The sequence below is a fragment of the Rhamphochromis sp. 'chilingali' genome (assembly GCF_963969265.1).
Source record: "Rhamphochromis sp. 'chilingali' genome assembly, chromosome: 3".
In the NCBI taxonomy this organism is placed as follows: domain Eukaryota; kingdom Metazoa; phylum Chordata; class Actinopteri; order Cichliformes; family Cichlidae; genus Rhamphochromis; species Rhamphochromis sp. 'chilingali'.
Window position 1 is genome coordinate 766,469 of NC_137931.1, and position 20,538 is coordinate 787,006.

General features: G+C 43.0%; 1 protein-coding gene across 1 annotated transcript in view; it reads right to left on the bottom strand.

Moving 5' to 3' along the window:
• Positions 1-2,242: 2,242 nt before the first annotated feature.
• prkx (protein kinase X-linked) overlaps positions 2,243-20,538 on the bottom strand; it is a 39,818-nt gene continuing 21,522 nt past the window's right edge. Inside the window, exons 5-8 of the mRNA XM_080878910.1 lie at positions 13,596-13,691; positions 11,016-11,073; positions 7,131-7,208; positions 2,243-6,294 (exon numbers count right to left, since the gene is read on the bottom strand). Coding sequence (XP_080735036.1) covers positions 6,169-6,294; positions 7,131-7,208; positions 11,016-11,073; positions 13,596-13,691 — 358 coding nt within the window. The 3' untranslated portion in view covers positions 2,243-6,168. The remainder of the gene's footprint in view (positions 6,295-7,130; positions 7,209-11,015; positions 11,074-13,595; positions 13,692-20,538) is intronic.

The window sequence follows — 20,538 nt, forward strand, 5'->3', positions numbered from 1 at the left end:
CAACCACCTGCATCAGTCCTACAGCAGCAGTAGGAGGGTAGCAGCATACACTGGCAGCTGCTCCAGTCAGCAGCACACATATTCAGTCTCTAAGGAATAAATAGCAATACGACTCAGCGTTGACTCATGACTTTCCGTCTCTGCCACGAGCAGACTAAATCTGCGGTCAGAACCATTCCTATGGCACTTATTCAGCAATAAAGTCATTCCTCAGTTATGCATGAGAAGAAAAACACTTACCTCTTCAAGCTGGAGTTGTTGAGAAACTCTCTTAACAAGTTGTGGGAGATTTGCTGCAACAGTCATCATTCATTTACTTGCTGCTCAAATCTTTAGAGACTTCATTTAAAATTTTAATGAATAAAACAGAACAAAAAACTATGAACTGTAAATTATTTGATTAAAGGCAGATGTTAAAACACTGGAATTTTGGACTATCGCACTCCGCAGTGTAAGTACTAAAATAAGAAACGATGTACTTGAGGATCACATCCATGCACTCTGAAAACTTTGAAATACAGTATGCTGGATAATGCAAGGCAAAGGCTTTCCATTATACTGTACTAACACCTACATTAACAAAGGAAGTCAATCAGTATTCACTGTGGGCAACATTTTCTGGTCTGTCCAGCCATTTACGTGAAAAGGGAAAAACATCTCTGGATGGAGGAGGGGCCTAAGGGTACATCTGTCACCATCGTACACTCTCTGAGCATGGGACTCATGGACATTGATCAATGAGCTTTGATCAGTGGTTGTTGATCAATGGTCATGAGAATTTGCATATTAATAATCAAGAACCTGACCTCACAGCGTGTTGGTCAGATGTGTTAGTTTCAGTCATTATGCAAATGTACTGTTTATAAGACTGAAGAAGATGCTTGGATGAAGGATGAAACGTCCCATAATGTCAACTCAGGAAGTTACCGTCACGGCTATGATTCAATAAACAACAACAAGCAGGTAGTAGTGCAGGAGACAGCCAAACTGCTTTTGGAAATGTCCTGAGAGGAAATGAGTTTGTGCACATTTAACATTAACATATAGGGAACGCTGATGGTGGGTAGGCTTCACAGTTGATATCAGAACACAAACCAATGTACTACAAATGAGCTGGACTGGATTTCTATTAAGACTGGAGCTTTTCTTCCTTTACACTATCACAGTGTTCCTGCTATGACAAATATGCCCGACAAGAAGCGTGCACACATCACACATACCAGCCGTAGCACTATAATGTCTCCAGCTGAGATTCTGTAAGAATGGGATAATAATAAATTGCAGTACCTCGCTTCCTTTACTTTGTCTTGAATCACCGAAATGTGAACAGCCTGAAGAAAGGATGAGGGGACTATAGCGTTCGACTCTTCCCAGCACCAAAAGAAATGGCAGTTCTGTCAACATTTCTGTTGTCATCAGTCTTACTTAGAAAAACTCTTCCAGGTAATAAGTTGCAACAGAAAATTCACACATGTAACAATCCCACATCCTTAAAGTTCACACACACTTTAACCAGACATAATGTTTTATAACATAATTGTTTTTTCCAACTACTAAGAAAAATCTAATGTTATGATGCTCAGTTAAACTTTTGATGCAGTAGCACCCGTCTGTAGAAGTAACCCCTGCATTTCTCTTCTGTGGCTCAAACGATCCTCCTGGTTTGTCCATGTTTACTTTCATGTACTGACATGTTTCAATGACCAATTTCTGTGGCATATGGGCACCTATTAATATTACTGCAGGAACGGTTAGGACCAAGGAAAAATATGGCAAGAAAACACTTATTAAACATAAAGAATCAAGTTTCAGTTCAAACGATTCCATTTAATATTTTAAATCAAACTGGAGTATGTGTGGCAGTGGTTTGGAAATGAAAACACTGACTGTGTTGTCTGCTTTGTTCTAGATGGATGCTGGTGTCTCCTGAGTGGACTGACGGTATTTTCATGAAGGCCTGGACCCGAGAAACGTCAAACAGCAATGAAGGCTTCACTTCCCAAATGTCAGATTTCCATTTTGTGAATGCAAAAGGTTTGCTTGACTACACAGGCAGGCGACTAACCTTCAGAGGCTGCTGGGTGGCTGAAGGACACCGCACAGGTGAGTGTAAAATAAACCAAGCAGGACAAAACATGCTTCTTTATAAACTCCACTTGTTTCGACAGTTTAAAACTTCACTCAGGCTTCAGAGCTAAAGGTATAACTAGAATTCATGGAAATGAAAAGGCATTGCTACGTATTGGGTAGAAAACAATGCATATTTGCACCAGAAAACATATTTCCAAGACAAAGGTTGACATTTTAAACAATATATTGCTGTGTAAGACACAATGTCCCAGGACTGGACAGAACATGTACACTCGTCGGGTAAGAAAACAAAGCTTGAAATGCAGCAGGGGTACAGCAAAGAGAAAAACCTGTGAATACAGATTAGTGTGACACTTCAGGTATTTTAAAGCATGCGGATGTTTCTATTTAGAAAAACTACTTAACAGGACACAAAGCTCTTTGTAAAATGATGCCCATAAACAGCATAATTCAATCATACACTCTGATAAGTATCAAGACAATAACACAAATGTCAACAACACATTTAAGCTCAGGTGATTACAGCACAGGCGTGTCCATAAAGGTAAAGGTAAGGTGCCAGGTTACAGCATGCAGTCGCCGATTCTTGAATTTTCTGGCATCGTCCCGGAGGGTGGACACTACTTTTAGTGTTGTTTAACAAGTGGACATGTTAAGATCTGCTGACTAGGACCATCAAAGAACATGATCCTTATCATTTTAATCAAACCATTCACTGAATGGGAGCTCTGAGTTGGTTTGCAGTGGTCCTTCCCTTCAGCGGCCTAACAGAGCTGCTTCTTTATTATGTGGCTCAGGAGTTTGGGTTTTCATTCATCCATAGCTAACAGACTGTCACTGAATCACTAAGAGTCTCCTTTAAAAGGTCCACCTCAGAATTCATCCATATGTGATAATGTTCTGGAAAACCTTCAGTAGATCTATGTGCAGTCTTACAGATGCAGTGACCTGAGTCTGAAGGATCTAAAGTTAGATTTCAGTTCACTGAAGTTAAATCTCTGATGTTTCCACTTCTCTTGAGGACTTATTCACAGGAATGAGAATTTCTCATTTATTTTAAATAAATAAATGTAAGCAAACATGTCATTTTATAACTGCAGGGGACAGGTGACGCAGGGGACAGGTGCTCTCTGCCTGACAGCAGGTCTCAGGTGCTCGAGACACTTGGATCCAATCATTTTCTTATCAGTTTATCTAATTTAGAGTTGCAATGTCTGGAGTCCACTGCAACTGACATTGGACTGATAAACAATGAATAAGTCATCTGCGAGCTTGAAGAGCGGACTTTCGTCTACTTCTGTAAGGTCCTGAACCACATAACGTCGCTGTTACGACAGAAAAGCAGCTTTGTTTGTCCGTATAACACAAAAGTGCAACGAGAAAAGCTTACCATCATGAGATACATGGCTCGCCAACAGCTCCACTATTCTGGTATCCTTCTAGCTGTCTGGACTTTTGCAGACCTACGTGGACATGAGGGGGTATCTTGGCCTTATCTGACAAATGACTCTCGCTAACTCATTTCACAGGAGCTACTTTTCACCTTTAAAACGTGTTTTTAAAATGTCTTCAGGGTGTGCCACAAGCTCTGGAACAATTTGAGTTGTAAAAACAAAAACAGCAATCAGAAAAAAAACTTGTTTATGGACAGTGTGGCTGCAGCTAGATCCAAATAAATGGATGAGGAAAACCTGTGTAATAAGGACATTGGGTGATTGTTTCTGCAGCGAGACACAGTCCACCCAGAGTGTTTTAGACGAATTGATGCTGGAGCCAAGTATCAAAAACAAATTCCAGTCAAAGGCATTGATAGGCTAGGATGTTTCAAAGGTCCAGTAAGGTTGTGTTCAGAGCAACATCTGCACAGCGAATTAGGAAAAATAATTCAACAATGTTTACAAAACAGGATACAGACACGAGGGACGAATGAAAAAAGGAAAATACTCTTATGTCATCCTGCGGACGGTGGATAATAAAATACAACCCTTCTATCATCGTATCCATCTGAACAAACATCATGGCTTCCATCAGGTTGCTCCTGCTACTTTCAACGTTTTTTTCACAACAGCCTAAAAGGTCAAGTGGAGTGGAGTCAGCACTTCTGAAGTCAGCCAGTGATGTTTGACAAGAGTTCAACATCCCTTCTAGTTCATCCTGGAGGTGTTCGGTAGGGTTCAGCTTCTTCACCAACCCCATCCACCCATCCTTTTATGGATGTGCACTGGAGGCAGGGAAGAAAGCTGTGCTGATTTTAGTTAGAATGAGATGGATCCAACTCATAATGAAGCATGAGGCACAAAACCCGTGATAAACAAGGTTTATTTTGGAAGGTTGATATGGTTGTGATATTCAGCAAGCAACAGTTCACAGAAATGCTAATGAATACTGACTGTACGAATGCTAAGAATGGGAACTGATAAGATCAATATCACCGATTGATTTTCACTGGCTCCGCTTTTAGAGTCATCACCTTCACTAAGCAGCACATCAACAACATTATAGTCGTTCAGAGTAATTGCATGCTGTGCGATCAGTGCTGGGGTCATTACTCAAAAATATATTAGTCAGAACACCGTTCTTAAAAGCAATGAAGTGCTTTAGTTTACTGTTCCCAGGAGAAAGTCCTTTGTGACCTGAAACTATCATCTTATAAGCATTTAATAACATGAGGCTACAGTCCCAGCACACACCGACACAAATCCCTGTCCTGACGAGGACACGCATGGGATCCTTGTCTTAGTATTTAGGTATGAACACGAAGCAAAGATGAAAACCAGCACAGAGACTTTAAGCGATCGCCACGGTGCCTCTACTTTAGAAACATGAACAGGTAGAGATGAAGGCTTCATCGCTGGCTTCGATGCCGGTCAATGTTCAGGCTCTGACCGCTGGGCTGGCGTCAGATTCACGATGCTTTCATTTAACTCTGGGTTCTTGGCTAGCTTAGCGTTAGCACGCTGTGCTGTCTGTGTAAGCGCCTCCAAAGAGCTGTTGTGTTAGCGACATCATTAACAGCTGTTTCTGTCCTGACACACTTTCCTTTGTACCACTGCACTCTCACGGTTTTGTGCAATAAAGATAACTGTGCCACCTCATCGGCGCATGAACTGAAATCGGCTGACTGTAGTGCAAATGCAAGGGGATAAGCAGGGTTGATGGGCAGGCAGACTAACTATAACTGGGAACTGGTTCTTCTAGAGAATTTAGATTCGTATCCCTACCAACTGCACATTCACTCTGTACTGTGATGCACTAAATGAGGCTCTTACATAACATCCTTGGCTTTAAATAAAATACGACAACAAGAATGAAAATGAGTGAGGTGCAGCAAAGCGCCTGCAGAGCAGCTGTGGCTCTACAGTCATGGCAAAAACCTTGGGCTGTGGAGACCTAACGCAGAGATGTTACACAGCTTTACATTATTAGATGTGACAACAGTTCAGTGGTATGTTGTCTCCAACAGCACCTCACGTTCCACGTCCACTATACTTTGAACTCCATTGACACAGCACAGAATTCAAATGTGTAGCTGCGAGACATCAAACAGTGATGTAAGGCACTTTCTTTACAAGTGCTACTGGTTTCCTGTCCAAGTGTCTGACTACATATAGAATAAGTCATTAATGACTGCTGATCAGAAGACTGTTACAGTACCAGTCTGCAGTCACATTGAACATGACTACATGAACATTTTAAAAAGAGAGAAACTATAAAACACGACTATATAAAAGGACCTGATTTTTTTTCTGTTTTATACCCAGAAAGTAACAGTCTTTTGGTTTCAGATGAACCAGATATTTTTGCATATGAATGGCTCAGAGAATAAAAACAAAAAATAAAATAAACTCAAAGTAGCAGATAAATAAAAGTATAAAAAGCTAACCATGTCTTTAGTTTCATACATACACGTCACAGCATCTGTCCTTTGGAAGTTCATTATTACAGATAAGATGCAAATCCCCCAATTTGATAAATAAGTGTTTTCTCCAACAGAGTACCTGCAATAGTAGTTTTACAATGTGTGTTGTTAGTTATCCACATAAATCAATCGATTAATAAATAGACACGGCTGAGGGATCAGAAGTTTTTGAAGACCTCCAAGTCTTTCTCGGCCACGGGGGGGTCTTTTTTCCAGTCGTCCTCTGGGTAAACATCAAAGTTGGAGGTGTCGCCCTCATGGGAAACCTTAGGAACTATAGGAGGCTGGAAACAAGGAGGAGGAACGTGTTAAATGGAGGTGTGGACCTGCAGGGCAATGCTAGTGAGTATTCACATACAGGCAGTGTTCTTAATTCATCCAAAGTTTGAGCCATAAACATCCGGACAGGGACACAGTTCTCTATTCTGCACTACAAAAATAGATCGCGATAACACACAGACTTAAATTCAGTTCAAAGGGTTATTCATTTCATTCCGACGTGTCATCCCTTGAAGCCACACAGAGGCTGTAGAGCTGGATTGTTTCCTATCGTTTCCTCGTGACTGAAATCCTCTGTATTTACATTCCTGAAGCCACCTCTCGATTGAATATTGCCACATTCTTCTCCACTCAGCCAACTGAGCCAAGATTTTTTCTCTTTGCGTGGGTTTTCCCTGAATTCTGTAGTTACTGAGCTCACCACAGCATTTCGTCTGTAAACACCGAACCCGACAGTCGATCGAGCAGTTTTCACCATGTGTCCCGTAGCTTTGGTTTTTCCACCGAGATCTCTTTGGATTGCAAACAGTTTGCAAATGCAAAGACATCATCATCATCAAAGCATTCGCCATTGAATAATTAAGAAATAGAGCAAAAACGTCCAATTACTCTATGCACCTGTAGAAACTGAAGAAAACAGGAATGTCTGCAATGTGAAAGTCCTTAAATGAAAGTCTACAATTCAATCACAGCATTATTGCATCATTCGAAACCATCGGTGTACTCGTGCACAAAAGCAAAATTGTGAAAATGATTCTAATGTCCAAAATGTAAGCAGATTTTTTACCATCCTGATGTGAATGTAGCTGAACAGGTGAAAAATACACCGAATCAAACCCACCTTTAGTTTCCTCAGAGGAACGGCCTCCCAGTCAATAGTTTTAAACCATCGGTGCTTTTTCACGTCGTCGGCTCCATTCTGAAACAGACAGCACGATGTGTATGTACACACAGTGTTGGGAATATGTATTTGCCCCCTTTCCTCACTTCACAGTTTTTTGTATATTTGTCACTCTTTAATGTTCAGTCGCCTGAAATATTGTTCAAAGAAAACCAGAGTAAATGCAAAGTGCAATGTTTAAATAATGATGACAGAAAAATGCTAAACCAACCTCGCCCCGATACAGGAGATGCTCTGTATCTCATTGTACAACTGTATAGTGACAACAAAGGCATTCTAATCTATTCTACAGTAACTGTAACATTTTGTTGCACCCAGGAAATTCCAGCAGTTGTAACAAAGTAAAATGTTACAGTTACTTTATTACAAATGACGGAATTTCCTGGGGAAACGTCTCACATTCATGGCTCCTGATTTTTAAATCTTTATAGAGTTTTGAAGTGCACTACAATCACAAAAGGATGACGTTATTATTAATCCACACATTCAATATTCAGATAAAGTCGGGCATTATTAAAGTTTTGAAATGAAAACATAGGACTACACATTGTCAAAGGGAAACGGTAAATCAGTGGCACTTTTCTACTGTGAGCAGTCAAAGCGCTTTATACAACTTGCCTTATTCATCCATTCACACAATCACTTTTTTCCACGCTCCTTCAGTCCAACATTCACACTCCACTGGAGGCATCGCAGCAACTCGGGGTTACCATCTTGCTCGGAGATAATATTCGGCACGTAGACTGGAACAAACTGGGGTCGACCCACCAAATGTCCGATTAGCAGGTGACTGGCTCTACCTGAGCTACAGCCAAGTCTACACCGAGGTCATGATTACAGAAACAAACCTCCAGCAGAACCTCATTTATTTCTCTTTTTTTCAGAAAAACACACCATCACCCATGGGGTTTTTTGGATCAGAAAATTGAAATAAACTCCAAAAGTGCACCAGCAGGAACTCTGATAGGCCAGGAACAATACTCATCTCCCACTAATATGCCACATTTGACCAATCAGAGCTCCTGCTGCTGCTCTGTGCAGACTGCACTCAACTGAAATTTGATCTACTTGACTTCCTCAGCGCATGTGTCTGCGTGAGTGAGGTGAAGCCGTGCGAGTGCACTGACCCAGACGAGGCTACAGCTGGTCGGCAGTGTCGGCTGATGTCTCGACTCAACAAAGAGCAGGAGCAGGTAATCAGCATTTGATTTGTCCCTGAGCTTAAGACTGGTTTTTAATATCACACAGCTCAATTTGTCAACTTAAGATGGATGTAAAAACACATTGTGAGGCTTTTAATTTGAAAACATTGTTCAAGAACAAAATTGTCAAATCAGTAGCAAAAATATAAGAAAAAAGTTTATCCATCATTGACCAGGATTATTGGGGACTTTAATGTTTACTTGACAAACGTATCATTTTTTGGACAAAAGTAGTTCATCAGTTTCTTTGAAAGAAAAACTCTCAGTGTGTCATTATTCTAGTGCACTGTTCAACCTCCCAACATCAAAATCTGCGTTCTGTTAATGAGCGATGAGGCTGAGGAATACTGGCAGCCACAGTCAATATCATCATGTGTGGAATTATGTGGCGTTAATCACAGAGCTCAGAGAGGCAGCTGTTTCACTGAGAGCAGCTCACAGTGTCACACTGACTTCACTGATGTTCACTGACACACTTCAGTTTGAATGGAGATCTGCACTGCGCTGCCATACTGCGTCACACTCAGTGCATTTCAATCATTTCCCCAGCGAGTTTGACAGTTAGCAAAATAATAATCATAATTTTAAAAAATAGCATGTGTAACGTACACGTACTGGAAAATGATTTACTAGGACTCACCTATCATGCGACTGTCGTTTTCCATCAAACACTCATTAAAACAGCGACCAACAGGTATGTTAGCGCAGCGGTCTCCAACCTTTTTTGCGCCACGGACCGGTTTATGCCCAACAATATTTTCATGGACCGGCCTTTAAGGTGTCGCGGATAAATACAACAAAATAAAAGTAGTACCGGTACCGAAAAAAAGAAGCTTTCTTCATAACACACGTGAAAAGACCCAGGAAAACCGAGTTAACGATAAAAACGATAACAAAATAACGCTGGAAACCGATAAAAACCCTGAAAACTATACATACAACTATATAGTTTGTATATACACTTTCAAGCACTTTTAAGCACCACATCTGAAATTCAAGCACTTTTCAAACCTTGAAAAGACAACACTAAAATTCAAGCATTTTCAAGGATTTCAAGCACCCGTACGAACCCTGCTACTAAACTTGGACACAATACAGCCTGTAATTCTATCAAGGACTCATTAGAAAAGAGGAGGAACATATTCTTCTGCTGTGTTCATGTTCTTCATCGTGGCTGCTGCAAAGGCTTAATTGGTCGTGGTCAGGTTATTAAAAACTATTGTTGGTATTCAAATTTGTTACGGACATATGAATGCCTCAACACCCCGACTTGAACTCATGAGTTCTTAAGCTTTTAGAAGTTAATGAGAAACCCAAAGGTCACTAATTTACAGGCTAACAGTTCAGGAGCACAGCAGACGACCAGGTTTGAGGAACTCGAGCTCGTATCCAAGCTTTTACATCGTCCTTACAACTAGCACGCTGTTGATCATGAGGGTTTACATCTCTTGCACGCAACGTCCAAGAATCAAACCAACTAAATGAAGTCAGAAGGAAAATCCACTTGTTTGAACCACTAGATGCAGCTTGAAAGCAGCACCAACCACTTTCCTGGGTGTAAGTCCATCTGGCTCTGACAACCCTGCCACATCCAAAGTCACTAAGTCACTTCGCTTCTTAAATGTTTCTTTCAACTTCAGTAGGTCATCTAAACAACCCCTACATGGGCTGCAGTCAGCTGATTGACTGATTAGACATTTCTGTTAACAAGCAGTTGAACAGGTCTAATGAATGCGTCACATGACCTCCTGTTGTCATAAGACGCAGACACACTTCTGCCACATGGTGAGATTTATTAAAACATGCCAGTCTCAGAGTGGGATCCACCAGAACCATCAATAATGAAACAGCTGTGAGGAACGGGAAGGACATCAAATCAGAAAGAAGATCAACTAAACGAACACACGGCTAAAACTGGAGTAGATTACTCCAGAACTTCCTGGACGTTGTTGTGAGCTGGAAAAATCCCAAACAAAGGAACAGAAAAAACATCCAAGAGAGAGCGGGAAGTCTGGTCACCCAACGGAGAGTGACCAATTTCAAATAAGTCATCAATGCAGCAGCTCAAATGCACAGTAATACAATCCTGGGTAACTGACTGTAACAAACTGGACATTTCTCTGAAACGAGCTGGCGCTCATTAAGCAGAATGGCTTTTAAAACCATAACTGTAAATTGCATCCATCTGTTTTAAAATCTGTGAGCATAAAAAAGAGCCGCCCTCTATTAACACTCGTGTAGTATAAGAAAAAAAAGAATTTCAAATGACTGTTGGTCTATGGAGCGTTTCATACCTACACATCAAACCTACGTATGTTTGAAACTCTGTCTTTGTCCTCAGAACTCTCCATACTTCTGTCTGAAATAAATGTCTCCAACTTGACGTTCTTCAGAAGAGTGAAGCGGCTGCTCTCACTGGAGAATATTTACATTATAATTCAGACGTATTACACATGTACTGAAAAACCACAATAACTCCAAAAACCCTTCTGCATAAGTCTATTTCTTCAGGATTACGGTGCTCCAGCCGGACCACGGGCTTGTGCTAGTCATCAACTGCCTACTCAGAGTAAGACATACGGTACCACGTGGTTACAGGAGGCAGGAAATCAAACTAACTCACCTTCATGTTGCCTAGCCGTCTGGCTCGGTCAATCACGAGAAACTTCTTTATGAGGTCTCTGAGGAGACAAAGGAAAAGTCAGTGAATCCACAGCTTCACAGTATAGTTGTACAGCACTGTCTCTGTGGGACACAACCACTCATGTCTTTCCAGCGCTGTCACAATGACAAATATCTCCTCATTAAAGGGTGACTGACGGCCTATTACAGGTGACAAAGTGAGGTGTGTCCATCTGACAATCTCCAACTGAAGCAACTGAGAACATTTTTCAGCAACACCTTCATCAGACTATAAATCAGAACATGTGATATAAACATCCACAGGTTTTCTCTCACAGGTGGCTGTAGCTCAGGAGGCGGAGCAGGTCACCTACTGATCGGAAGGTTGGAGGTTCGATCCCAGGCTCCTCCAGTCTGCAGGCCAAGTATCCTTGGACAAGATACCAACCCCAAGCTGCTCTCCGATGCATCCATCGGAGTGTGAGTGTGTGTGAGTGTGGTTAGAAAGCACTCAGTATAGCGGTGGTGTGACTGGGTGAATGTGGCGTGTTGCATAGAGCGCTTTGAGCACTCCGGGAGAGTAGAGAAGCGCTCTATAAGAATCAGTCCATTTAAAGCGCGATACCTGCCGATGAACAGAAAGCTAACATATCTCAGATCCAACCATCTGCTAGCAGGCTGATAATTACGACAGCTGGATGCTGACAAGTCGACTATTTCTCATTTGTGACTGAGTCACACTGTGTCTGAACTGTGGGAATGACACTTAACAAAGAAATATTTTGATTTAATGGGAATACTTATGGCATCGTGGACTTCCAAAAGGAAAACAATTAAAGACACTTTAGACTGTTTCTGCGTTTCCATGTAAGCATTCACACAGACAATGGCTGTTCAAAGTCACTCCAAGAGGACGTTTTACAGGAAAACGTCAAAACAGCGGAACCCCGACTGACGAACTTAATTTGTTCCCGAGGGTCTTTCGTAAGTCGAAGCACCCATCGCGCCTTTTGAGTGAACGATAGGCTATAGGCTAATAGCTAACAGCGAAGCGCAAGTACGAAAGCCAAGGGGTTGTCACATGATTCGGAAGGCATTGTGGGCTCAGCCAATCAGAGCCAGCGGATTTCGTAACACGGGCAGAAATATTGCCGTTCAGCGCCTTCGTAACTTGAATTTTTCGTAAGTCGGGGTTCCACTGTATATCCAATAATTCATGTAGTTAGAACGAACTTTAATAGGAACTGTGAGCGAAGACACTGAGGTAGAGGAGAATCCTTCAGGTCCGATCAATGAGCTCCTAACAAGTCCTAAGGTAGCAGCTCATAATACTCGTTTCCTCTTGTGCTGGGACATTTCTCCAGTCTGTCTGCTTGTCTACATTCAACAGCAGCTGCTGGAGAGACGGCGGGTGTCCCTCTGTGCGACCTGTCACAGTTTGATGGATGGGACACTGTGGTGTGGACTGTGTAAGAAAGATATTCATAATTGTGGGAATATTAAAAATCCCTTCCTCTGTTGGCTGCTAGATAGATGGCTTAAGAGTGGGAAGCTGTGACTTTGCTGAATTATCAGTGGAAGCTGTGACCTCTCCACAGTCACTGCATTAGAACTTAGTGACACACACTCCCACCCAGAGTGCCTGTAATCATTCCTGCTCCTCAGGCTGTTGTGATGGGTGTTGTGCACTGGGTGGGGAACCAGTCTAAAAAGGCCAGGTGTGTCATCAGTGACTGCAGATCCACCCAAAGTGCCTCTTTAACCACAGGGACCCTCAGGAAACGGCCCCAACAGCCGTTTGAAGTTTTACACTGAGTCATGTTAGTGTGTCAGTCAGCCTCAGTTGGGATACGACTGGCCACATCCTGCAAACAGGTCCACCTGCAGGCCTTTTTTGAGCAGCTGTACCACCATCATGCATATATCTGCATATCCAATAAGTACTGAAGTACATATTGGGGTGGTTGTGGGTCAGGAGGTGGAGGAGGTGGCCTTCTAATCAGAGCGGGTGTGAGTCGACCTGTGGCAGCTCCAGTCTGCATGCCAAAGGGAAGGATGCTAACCCGGGGTTGCTCCCGATGCGTTCACTGGAGCACGACTGTGCACGACAATTCCTAAGGTACACACAACGAGTCAACATGTTTCTATGTTACAATAAAGTTTAAAGACATTTCTAAAGTTTAAATGAAACGAGCCCTCCTGAGCGATGAACACTTCTGCTCCAGGAGTCACAGCGTTTGATGGGTTTACTGTCAGCAATCACAACCTACTCCAGTTTCTAGTGTTTCATAAATTACAATTGTTTCCACAATGTCTGTGTTCTTAGCAAAGTCTCACTGTACAGATGTTTTCCACTGTAAACACATTCATGCAGTGTTTCTTTCTGCTTTCACTCTGACAGAAGCATCACAGGACACCTCGACATACTGACAAGGAATGAAACAGCCAACCTTCCAACTAGATGGCCTGTTCTACCTAAATAACATTCACAGCCACTCCTGTGGTTAACGATAAAGACCAACATTGGCAGACCGATTGCTGGGTTGTGTGTCTGATCCCCTGCATGATGCCCACATCTTACTTGACATAGAAATCCAGATGACGTGGGAATTCCAGTTTTGCAGCCAGAATCTTCTGATAGATTCCAAATGGATTGTCATCAAAGAAAGGTGGATACCTGTGGAAAGACAGAAACGTCAGCCCAGCCTGCTCATCTGAAGCTACAGACACACACTGACACACAATCACAATTCAGGATCATGATGCAAGGAACAGGTAACAGAGGCAGGAGCTAAAAGGCTCGCGCTCACCCGAGTCACTTAAACCTATGAACGAACATGTGAGGGGTCACCATTCTGGTGCAGACAGTGCAGTCTTTGTCCACAGCTGATGATTGTGTGTGTGTCTGTGTGTGTACGCGCCCTCTACCATCCATCCACTGAATGCTTTCCCAGCTCTCAATTCTTCTTTTGGCCTGGACAAGTCATTACCCACAAATTACATAATGGCAGCTGCCTCTAAAGACATTGCACACGGAGCAGCGAGGCACATAATAACACAGTTTGTCACACCCTGCTTGTGTTCCCAGTGAAAAGTTGCAGCCATAAAACGGTTGGATGTGGGGCCTGTGGGAGCTGCAGTTTCTCTGAAACTGATGCTGTCACAGCTGAGGAATTTAGGTCAGATTGAGAATGCAAGTCATCCACCTCAAAACAGCAAAGGCCTGACTGCAGTGCGTCCAACATCCATTTACCCTGTGTGAAGATCAAGCTTCACACACGACTATGCTGCACTCCAAAGACAAGCTTCTTCAGTTCTAAAGACGTCTTCAAGCAACTTAAAGGAGTCCAGCTGCTTTCTTTCCAAGCTCCTTAGACGACATGACCTGGATGACTGAGGACCTACACGGTTACACACACATGTAGTGGTTGTTTGAAGCCAATATACACATACTACATATGTATATGATTTTCTGTAGATTAGTAGAATGACAATCTTCTCATTACCGTATTTCCCGGACTACAAAGCGCACCTGAATATTAGCCGCACAAGCTAAAATCAGGGGAAAATCCTGTTTTGTACATACATTAGCCGCACCTGACCAAAAGCCGCAGGTGTTTCAATGTTGACTTATCATATGTAAGAGAATATGCACAAAGCGAATTGTCAGGAAAGAGATGGCTGTTTGGAGACACACCCCTTTTATTAATATTTTGAAAAACAAGTTATGGATACATATTTGCACATGTGCTGTGCTTCATAAATGAGTAACAAATGTAGTACATAACAATAACCTACAGCACACCAGAAAAATAGATTCGGACTACCTTTTAGGCTCAGGTGCAGTGACACGGCTTTAACAAGAAGAAAAGTCAGTCATTCACCATCTTCCTGCCACTAAAACCACCAAAGTCCTCTCCTCCAGTGTCGGATACGAACAGGCTCAGGATGGCTTCGTCATCCACTCTCCGCTTCTTTCCTTCGTTGTCACTTTCAAAACCAAAGAAATCTTCGTTGTCAGTGTCGAACACCCTCAGAAGGGCCGTGGCGGTGTCCTCCTCTCCATCATGCAGCAGTCCAGCCCTTCAAAATCCGTTGGTGATCGTGGATGTTTTCACACTTTTCCACGCTGTCAGAATCCACCGGTGGAGTTGAGCATAACTTGCTTTTCGCAAGTTTATCGCCGCTCATCATCCACGACTCCCGCTGAACGCGTAGCGCTACTTTGAAGTCTGTTTTTCGCGCTACTTGTACGGCACTATGTTGCCTGGCGGACGGACATGTGACCAACATACCACTCTTGAACCCCGATCCTTCCCCGCCAGGCAACGTAGTGCCGTACAACAGCGGAACAAACAAAACAAATCCTCTTACGATATCACAAAAATCATGGAGAATCCATAGAAAAGCCGCACCTGACTAAAAGCCGCAGGGTTCAAAGCTGGTGCAAAAAGTAGCGGCTTATAGCCCGACAGTTACGGTAAATATCCTTTTTTTGTTCATTGGCATTTTGACATAATTTGGCTTTTGAATGAAAAATAAAATTCCCGGCTCGCCCCGGGAGCTTGAGGGTCCTGCACAGTATCTCAGCTGTTCCCAGGACTGCGCTCTTCTGGACACAGATCTCCGATGTTGTTCCCGGGATCTGCTGGAGCCGCTCGCCTAGTTTGGGAGTCTCTGCACACAGTCCCACAGGATCTTAGCTCGGTCATTCTCCACCACCCTTGGGGGCGTCTCTCATTTTGACCTCGGGACGTCCAGGCTGCATTCGGCACAGATGTTCCTGTACACTATGCCGGCCACTTGGATATGATGCTCCCTGCACGCCCTGCCTGCTGGCATCTTGCACCCTGCTGTTATGTGCTGGAGTAGGGCAGGGTTTTGATGATCAATTTATCGATTAAAATAGATTCTGGCTTGGATAACGTGATATCGATTCATCAAAATCCTGAATCGATTTTTAAATATAAATTTATTTTGGCCGAAACGCCAGAATCTCAGGTGAAACCTCACAAAATTTCAACAACCACCAAACAGCTGAAACAGTGAATCAGAGCAGGAACACGGACTCTGCACAGAGACGTGAACACAAAGCTCGATCCGCTGACGGATCAGGATCAGTGAGATGTGACTTTCTCGCCGACGGCACGGACACGGTCCGGGCTGAAAGCCGACAGCTCGCTGATCCTGATGTGTCGGCGGGTCGAGCTTTGTGTTCACGTCTGTTTTTGTGCTGATTCTGAAGCTGCAGGTTTGATCTCTCTCCAAACAATATTGACTGAACCAGCAGCCAAAGAAGATTCAAACTAAGCTTCACATAAACATCGTCATGGATTCACTCTGACTTTTGCTGTTTTGCTTCCACCACACCACTTCCTGCACCTCTCTCTCTGCATTATTCACTTGCTCGTTACGCACCAGTCTGAGCACCAGCGCTGTCAGCCGCTGCTTTGTTTTACTTCCGACAACAGAGCCTCATTTCTGCCGTTCAACACTAATCAAATTAAAACTTCTTAAAATTATGCAAAACGCCGTGTCTGTAATAGAGATGGCACGATACCACTTTTTTATGTCCGATACCGATATCATAAATTTGGATATCTGCCGATACCGATATGAATCCGATATAGTGTGTTTTAATCAACAAAACTGTTTTTTTTAAATATCTTGCTGCATTTTGTATAAGTTCATACTCAAGTTTAAAACAACAACTACACTAAAGCTATTCTGTTATACCTGTATGCAAAAAAAAATATTTCATAGTTCAGCAATACTGATCAATGTAATAAACTTAAACCTACACCATCCTCCCTATTCTGGTATTTTAAAGAGTACTTAGCATAAATATTAAGCAACCTAACTAATAGGGTTCCAACTCCCAGCAACAACAAAAATAAATAAATAAAAAATAGGGAACCACCCCTCACGCTCCACCTCATGATGCTTAATCGACGTAATCAACCTTAATTTGATGCAGTGTGAAAAAAATGCACAGAAATCAATTATTTTTCAAGAAATATTAAATAGATTCAACATCTTTCTTCAACAGAACTGCAGACTGCACAGATGGTACCTTCCCAAAGGAAAAAGTACTATAGCTTACTAGGGTATATATATTAGACTTAACAGTTACTATATACAGTAATGGACTTCTATTCATTTTGCATCAAATTAAAACTTTGGGTGTCAGATAATTATTTATTAAAAGCTCGACATTTTAAATGAGAATAAGAAAGAAAAGTATGTCTTTGTGCCCCCTTTTCCCTGTTCATGCCCTATCGGCCCCCCTGGCTAAACTTTGCTAGATCCGCCCCTGCACAGTTACCAGCCTTCAGCTACGTAGAAAAAGATCCTCGAGTAGAAAGTAATAATAAATAAATTCTAACAACAGCTTATCAAGCTTAAACGTGCTGCTGTTGTTCAGCCGCTGGTTTCCTCTTTCTGGTGCAAAGTGGGCCAAAAACAAAGACGGACTCGCGACAGAAAAGCCGATCAGCTGATCGTTAAGCAGTTTCATGATTGAAGTAGCAGCAGGAGAGGCAGTCGCTCCATATATCGTTTGTTAAGCTTAACGCAGGAATGCTTTACAAACATTCAGAGATGGACTTACACACTTGCTTTACTTCTCTCGGGATAACTTTGTCGGAGATGAAATGCCGGGTTGCTAGCGAAGCTCCAAATGCTATCCAGACCACCGACAGGTCCCGCATGCCACCGCTGCTCTATCACGTGATGCATACTGCTCCGACGTGCTAACGTTCTGAGGTGAGTTACGGCGTGTTGCAAGTTTTGTGAGGTGCTTTCGTGATATTTAATGGATCGATTACATTTTTTATTTTTCTCCGATATCCGATCCAGTAATTTAGGTCAGTATCGGACCGATACCGATACGTAATATCGGATCGGTCCATCTCTAGTCTGTAATCAACCCTGTAACTCTGCTTCACTTCAGCAGCATCAGGTCATGTTCACATGTTGATTCATGGTTTTCTTTCGTTTTCGTTCTACTGCAGAATATTTTTAAGGTTGTCTGCTTTACAAAGTCAGGCCAGAAAAATCTGCTTCATGTTTTTCTGTTTTATCCTCAGTTACTTTGATCTGCTGTGATGCTCACACCTGTGATGAAGTCTCACAAGCGTCAGCTTTGTTTTGATATATAAAAATATGGATGTGTGCTGTGATCAGGATTACAATATTTCTGGCTGTCTGAGGCAAAATTTCCTGATTCAAATCGAATCGATTCCACAAATCAGTGATGACACCCAGCACCATGCTGGACTGTCTCAGGGGCATCTTTACACACCTGGGGTCTTGCCTGGTGTGATAGACCCCAGCCTCTATGGATCTTGTACTCAGAGCTTGTTCCTGTGCTGCCATGATTAGTGCTCTGTGCTGTCTTTCAGTCCAGCTTTGTCCAGCCTCTGGTAGGATTCTGGATGGCAGCCACCTCCTCTATCTGCCGTTCCATGATGGTTCCTCCTCTTCCTCGGGTCTCTGCTGCCTGAGGTACTCCCTAAGCATGCCGTCATGTTTGGCCATCTTCCTGATGTACTCGCAGATGTTCGTTGTCTCATCCTGGACCGTGCTGCTGACGCTCTCCAGTCCCCGGCCTCCTTCCTTCCACTTAGCCTACAGCCTCAGGCTGCTGGACGTGGGGGGAAAGCTTTCCTGGCAGCCTCTTCATGGTTAATGTACACATTACTTTAAATTTGAATATTAGCGCTGCAAAATAGAGCCTCTGCTGATTGCAAGGAAACGTTACAATAAAGAAGAATTCTCCAGAAACCAGTTGCATCCACAAAGCTAACCAATGTGAGGAGATCATGAGCTTTTCTAAAGTAAGATCCTGTCCTTGTAAAATGCCCTCGAATGAGATTTTATGTCAGCTTCATGAAACAGCCTCAGGGGAACCTCTGAGGTGTTCATTCAATTACTAGAAAGCCTGAAGAATCACTAAATGATCATGCATCGTAGTCCCAGCATTTTCAAATCAGATTGTATTGACGGCTGCAGTGTGGAGGAACTGGAGTCCAGACCAGCAAGTGTCCCCTCCAGCAGCTCCATGTAACCACCAGGCTGATGCTCTGCTGAGCTGAGGTGGAAAATCAGGTACTGCAGAAAAGTAAGTTGTAGAAGAAATAAGGTTTCACATACACGGCCACATGTACTGCAACTGCAAATACTAAAAGGGTACTGGTTTCCATTAAGGACAGGAATATGGGCCCAGAAGTAAAATTATAAGGGAGACTTCCCCCCTCATCCTTGACTTGATGTTTTTCCTACACAAGCTTTGGCCCAAAGCAGGATGATCTACTGATGCTGAGTTCTCAAAAACAGCTGCTGCATTCTTTGGTGGAGACGTGTGACAAACAGCTTCACGGCGATGCTGAATGAAGAGTCTTTGTCCGACTGTGGAAGTGTCCCTCTGCTGGGAGCAGCACAGCCTGCAGCTTTTCCCACATACACCAACACTTCAACGCCTGCTCACACTCATACTTGGAAAAAGGTCACATTCCTTCCACCAATTCAAAGCCATGGAGCTTTTCCCAGCAAAACACAGAACCTAGATGGAGGAGGAGGACAGGCCAGGCTCACAGAAAGGTGGCATTTCAGTGCAAGTGGAGGAGGGCGCTCCACGGGGTTCAGCGTGATTGATGTAAGAGCGTTATGTAGTCTGGACAGGTGTCAGTGGCACATCAAGGGTCAATATGAAACTCTGTGAAAGCTTTTTTCCTTTCAGACTGGAATGTGTCCGAGTCACTGCTTCGTGTGTCCCTCCAGACAGACGGTCTGAAGATTTTGCACTGAGACACAGAGTCCACAGTTTAACTCTTTCTTCCATCCTCAGGCAGTTTTTACACATTTGTGTTAAGCCCCGCCCCCCGTCACTGAGGGACATTTCAGTTAAGATCCTCTTTCCTCCGTTTTGCTTAGTTGCAGAACAGAAAGTGATGCAGTGTGGGATGCACAAACAGACGACTCTGAGGAAGCCTAGATCCACAGAAACACTGTGGGAAGTTCTCACCGATGCTAAACCAGCTACTCGCCAGTTGGCTTGAAGACCAGTTTTTCTGTCTTCACTCATTTTGTGGTAACGACAAAGTACTCCTGCCATTACTTTCAAAGGGTCTCTGGCATGTTGTAGTGCTTCCACCCTTTGCACAGTGCTGTACATAATGCAACATGCACTGTGCAGTGAAATCATTGCTGGATTAATGTCTCTGAAACAAGCCAATCACAGCCTTCAGCACTGCTGGAATGCCACAGACGAATGGAAATCCTTATTGTTTGTGAGCACATGAGAACAAACAGAGGTGCTTTCTATAAGGATCAGTGCTGTTGTTCTTCCTGTGCTACAATGAGGCCCATTCACAGATTAATTTGCCCCAGCTCTACAGCCTCTAATAATGACAAGATTTCCCAGCATGAGACAATAACAGCAGTAATGCAGGTCTCTCCTGGAAATGAGATTTTTACCTGTAAAAACAAAGGACTAATAAGTCAAAGTACGATTAACTGAATAA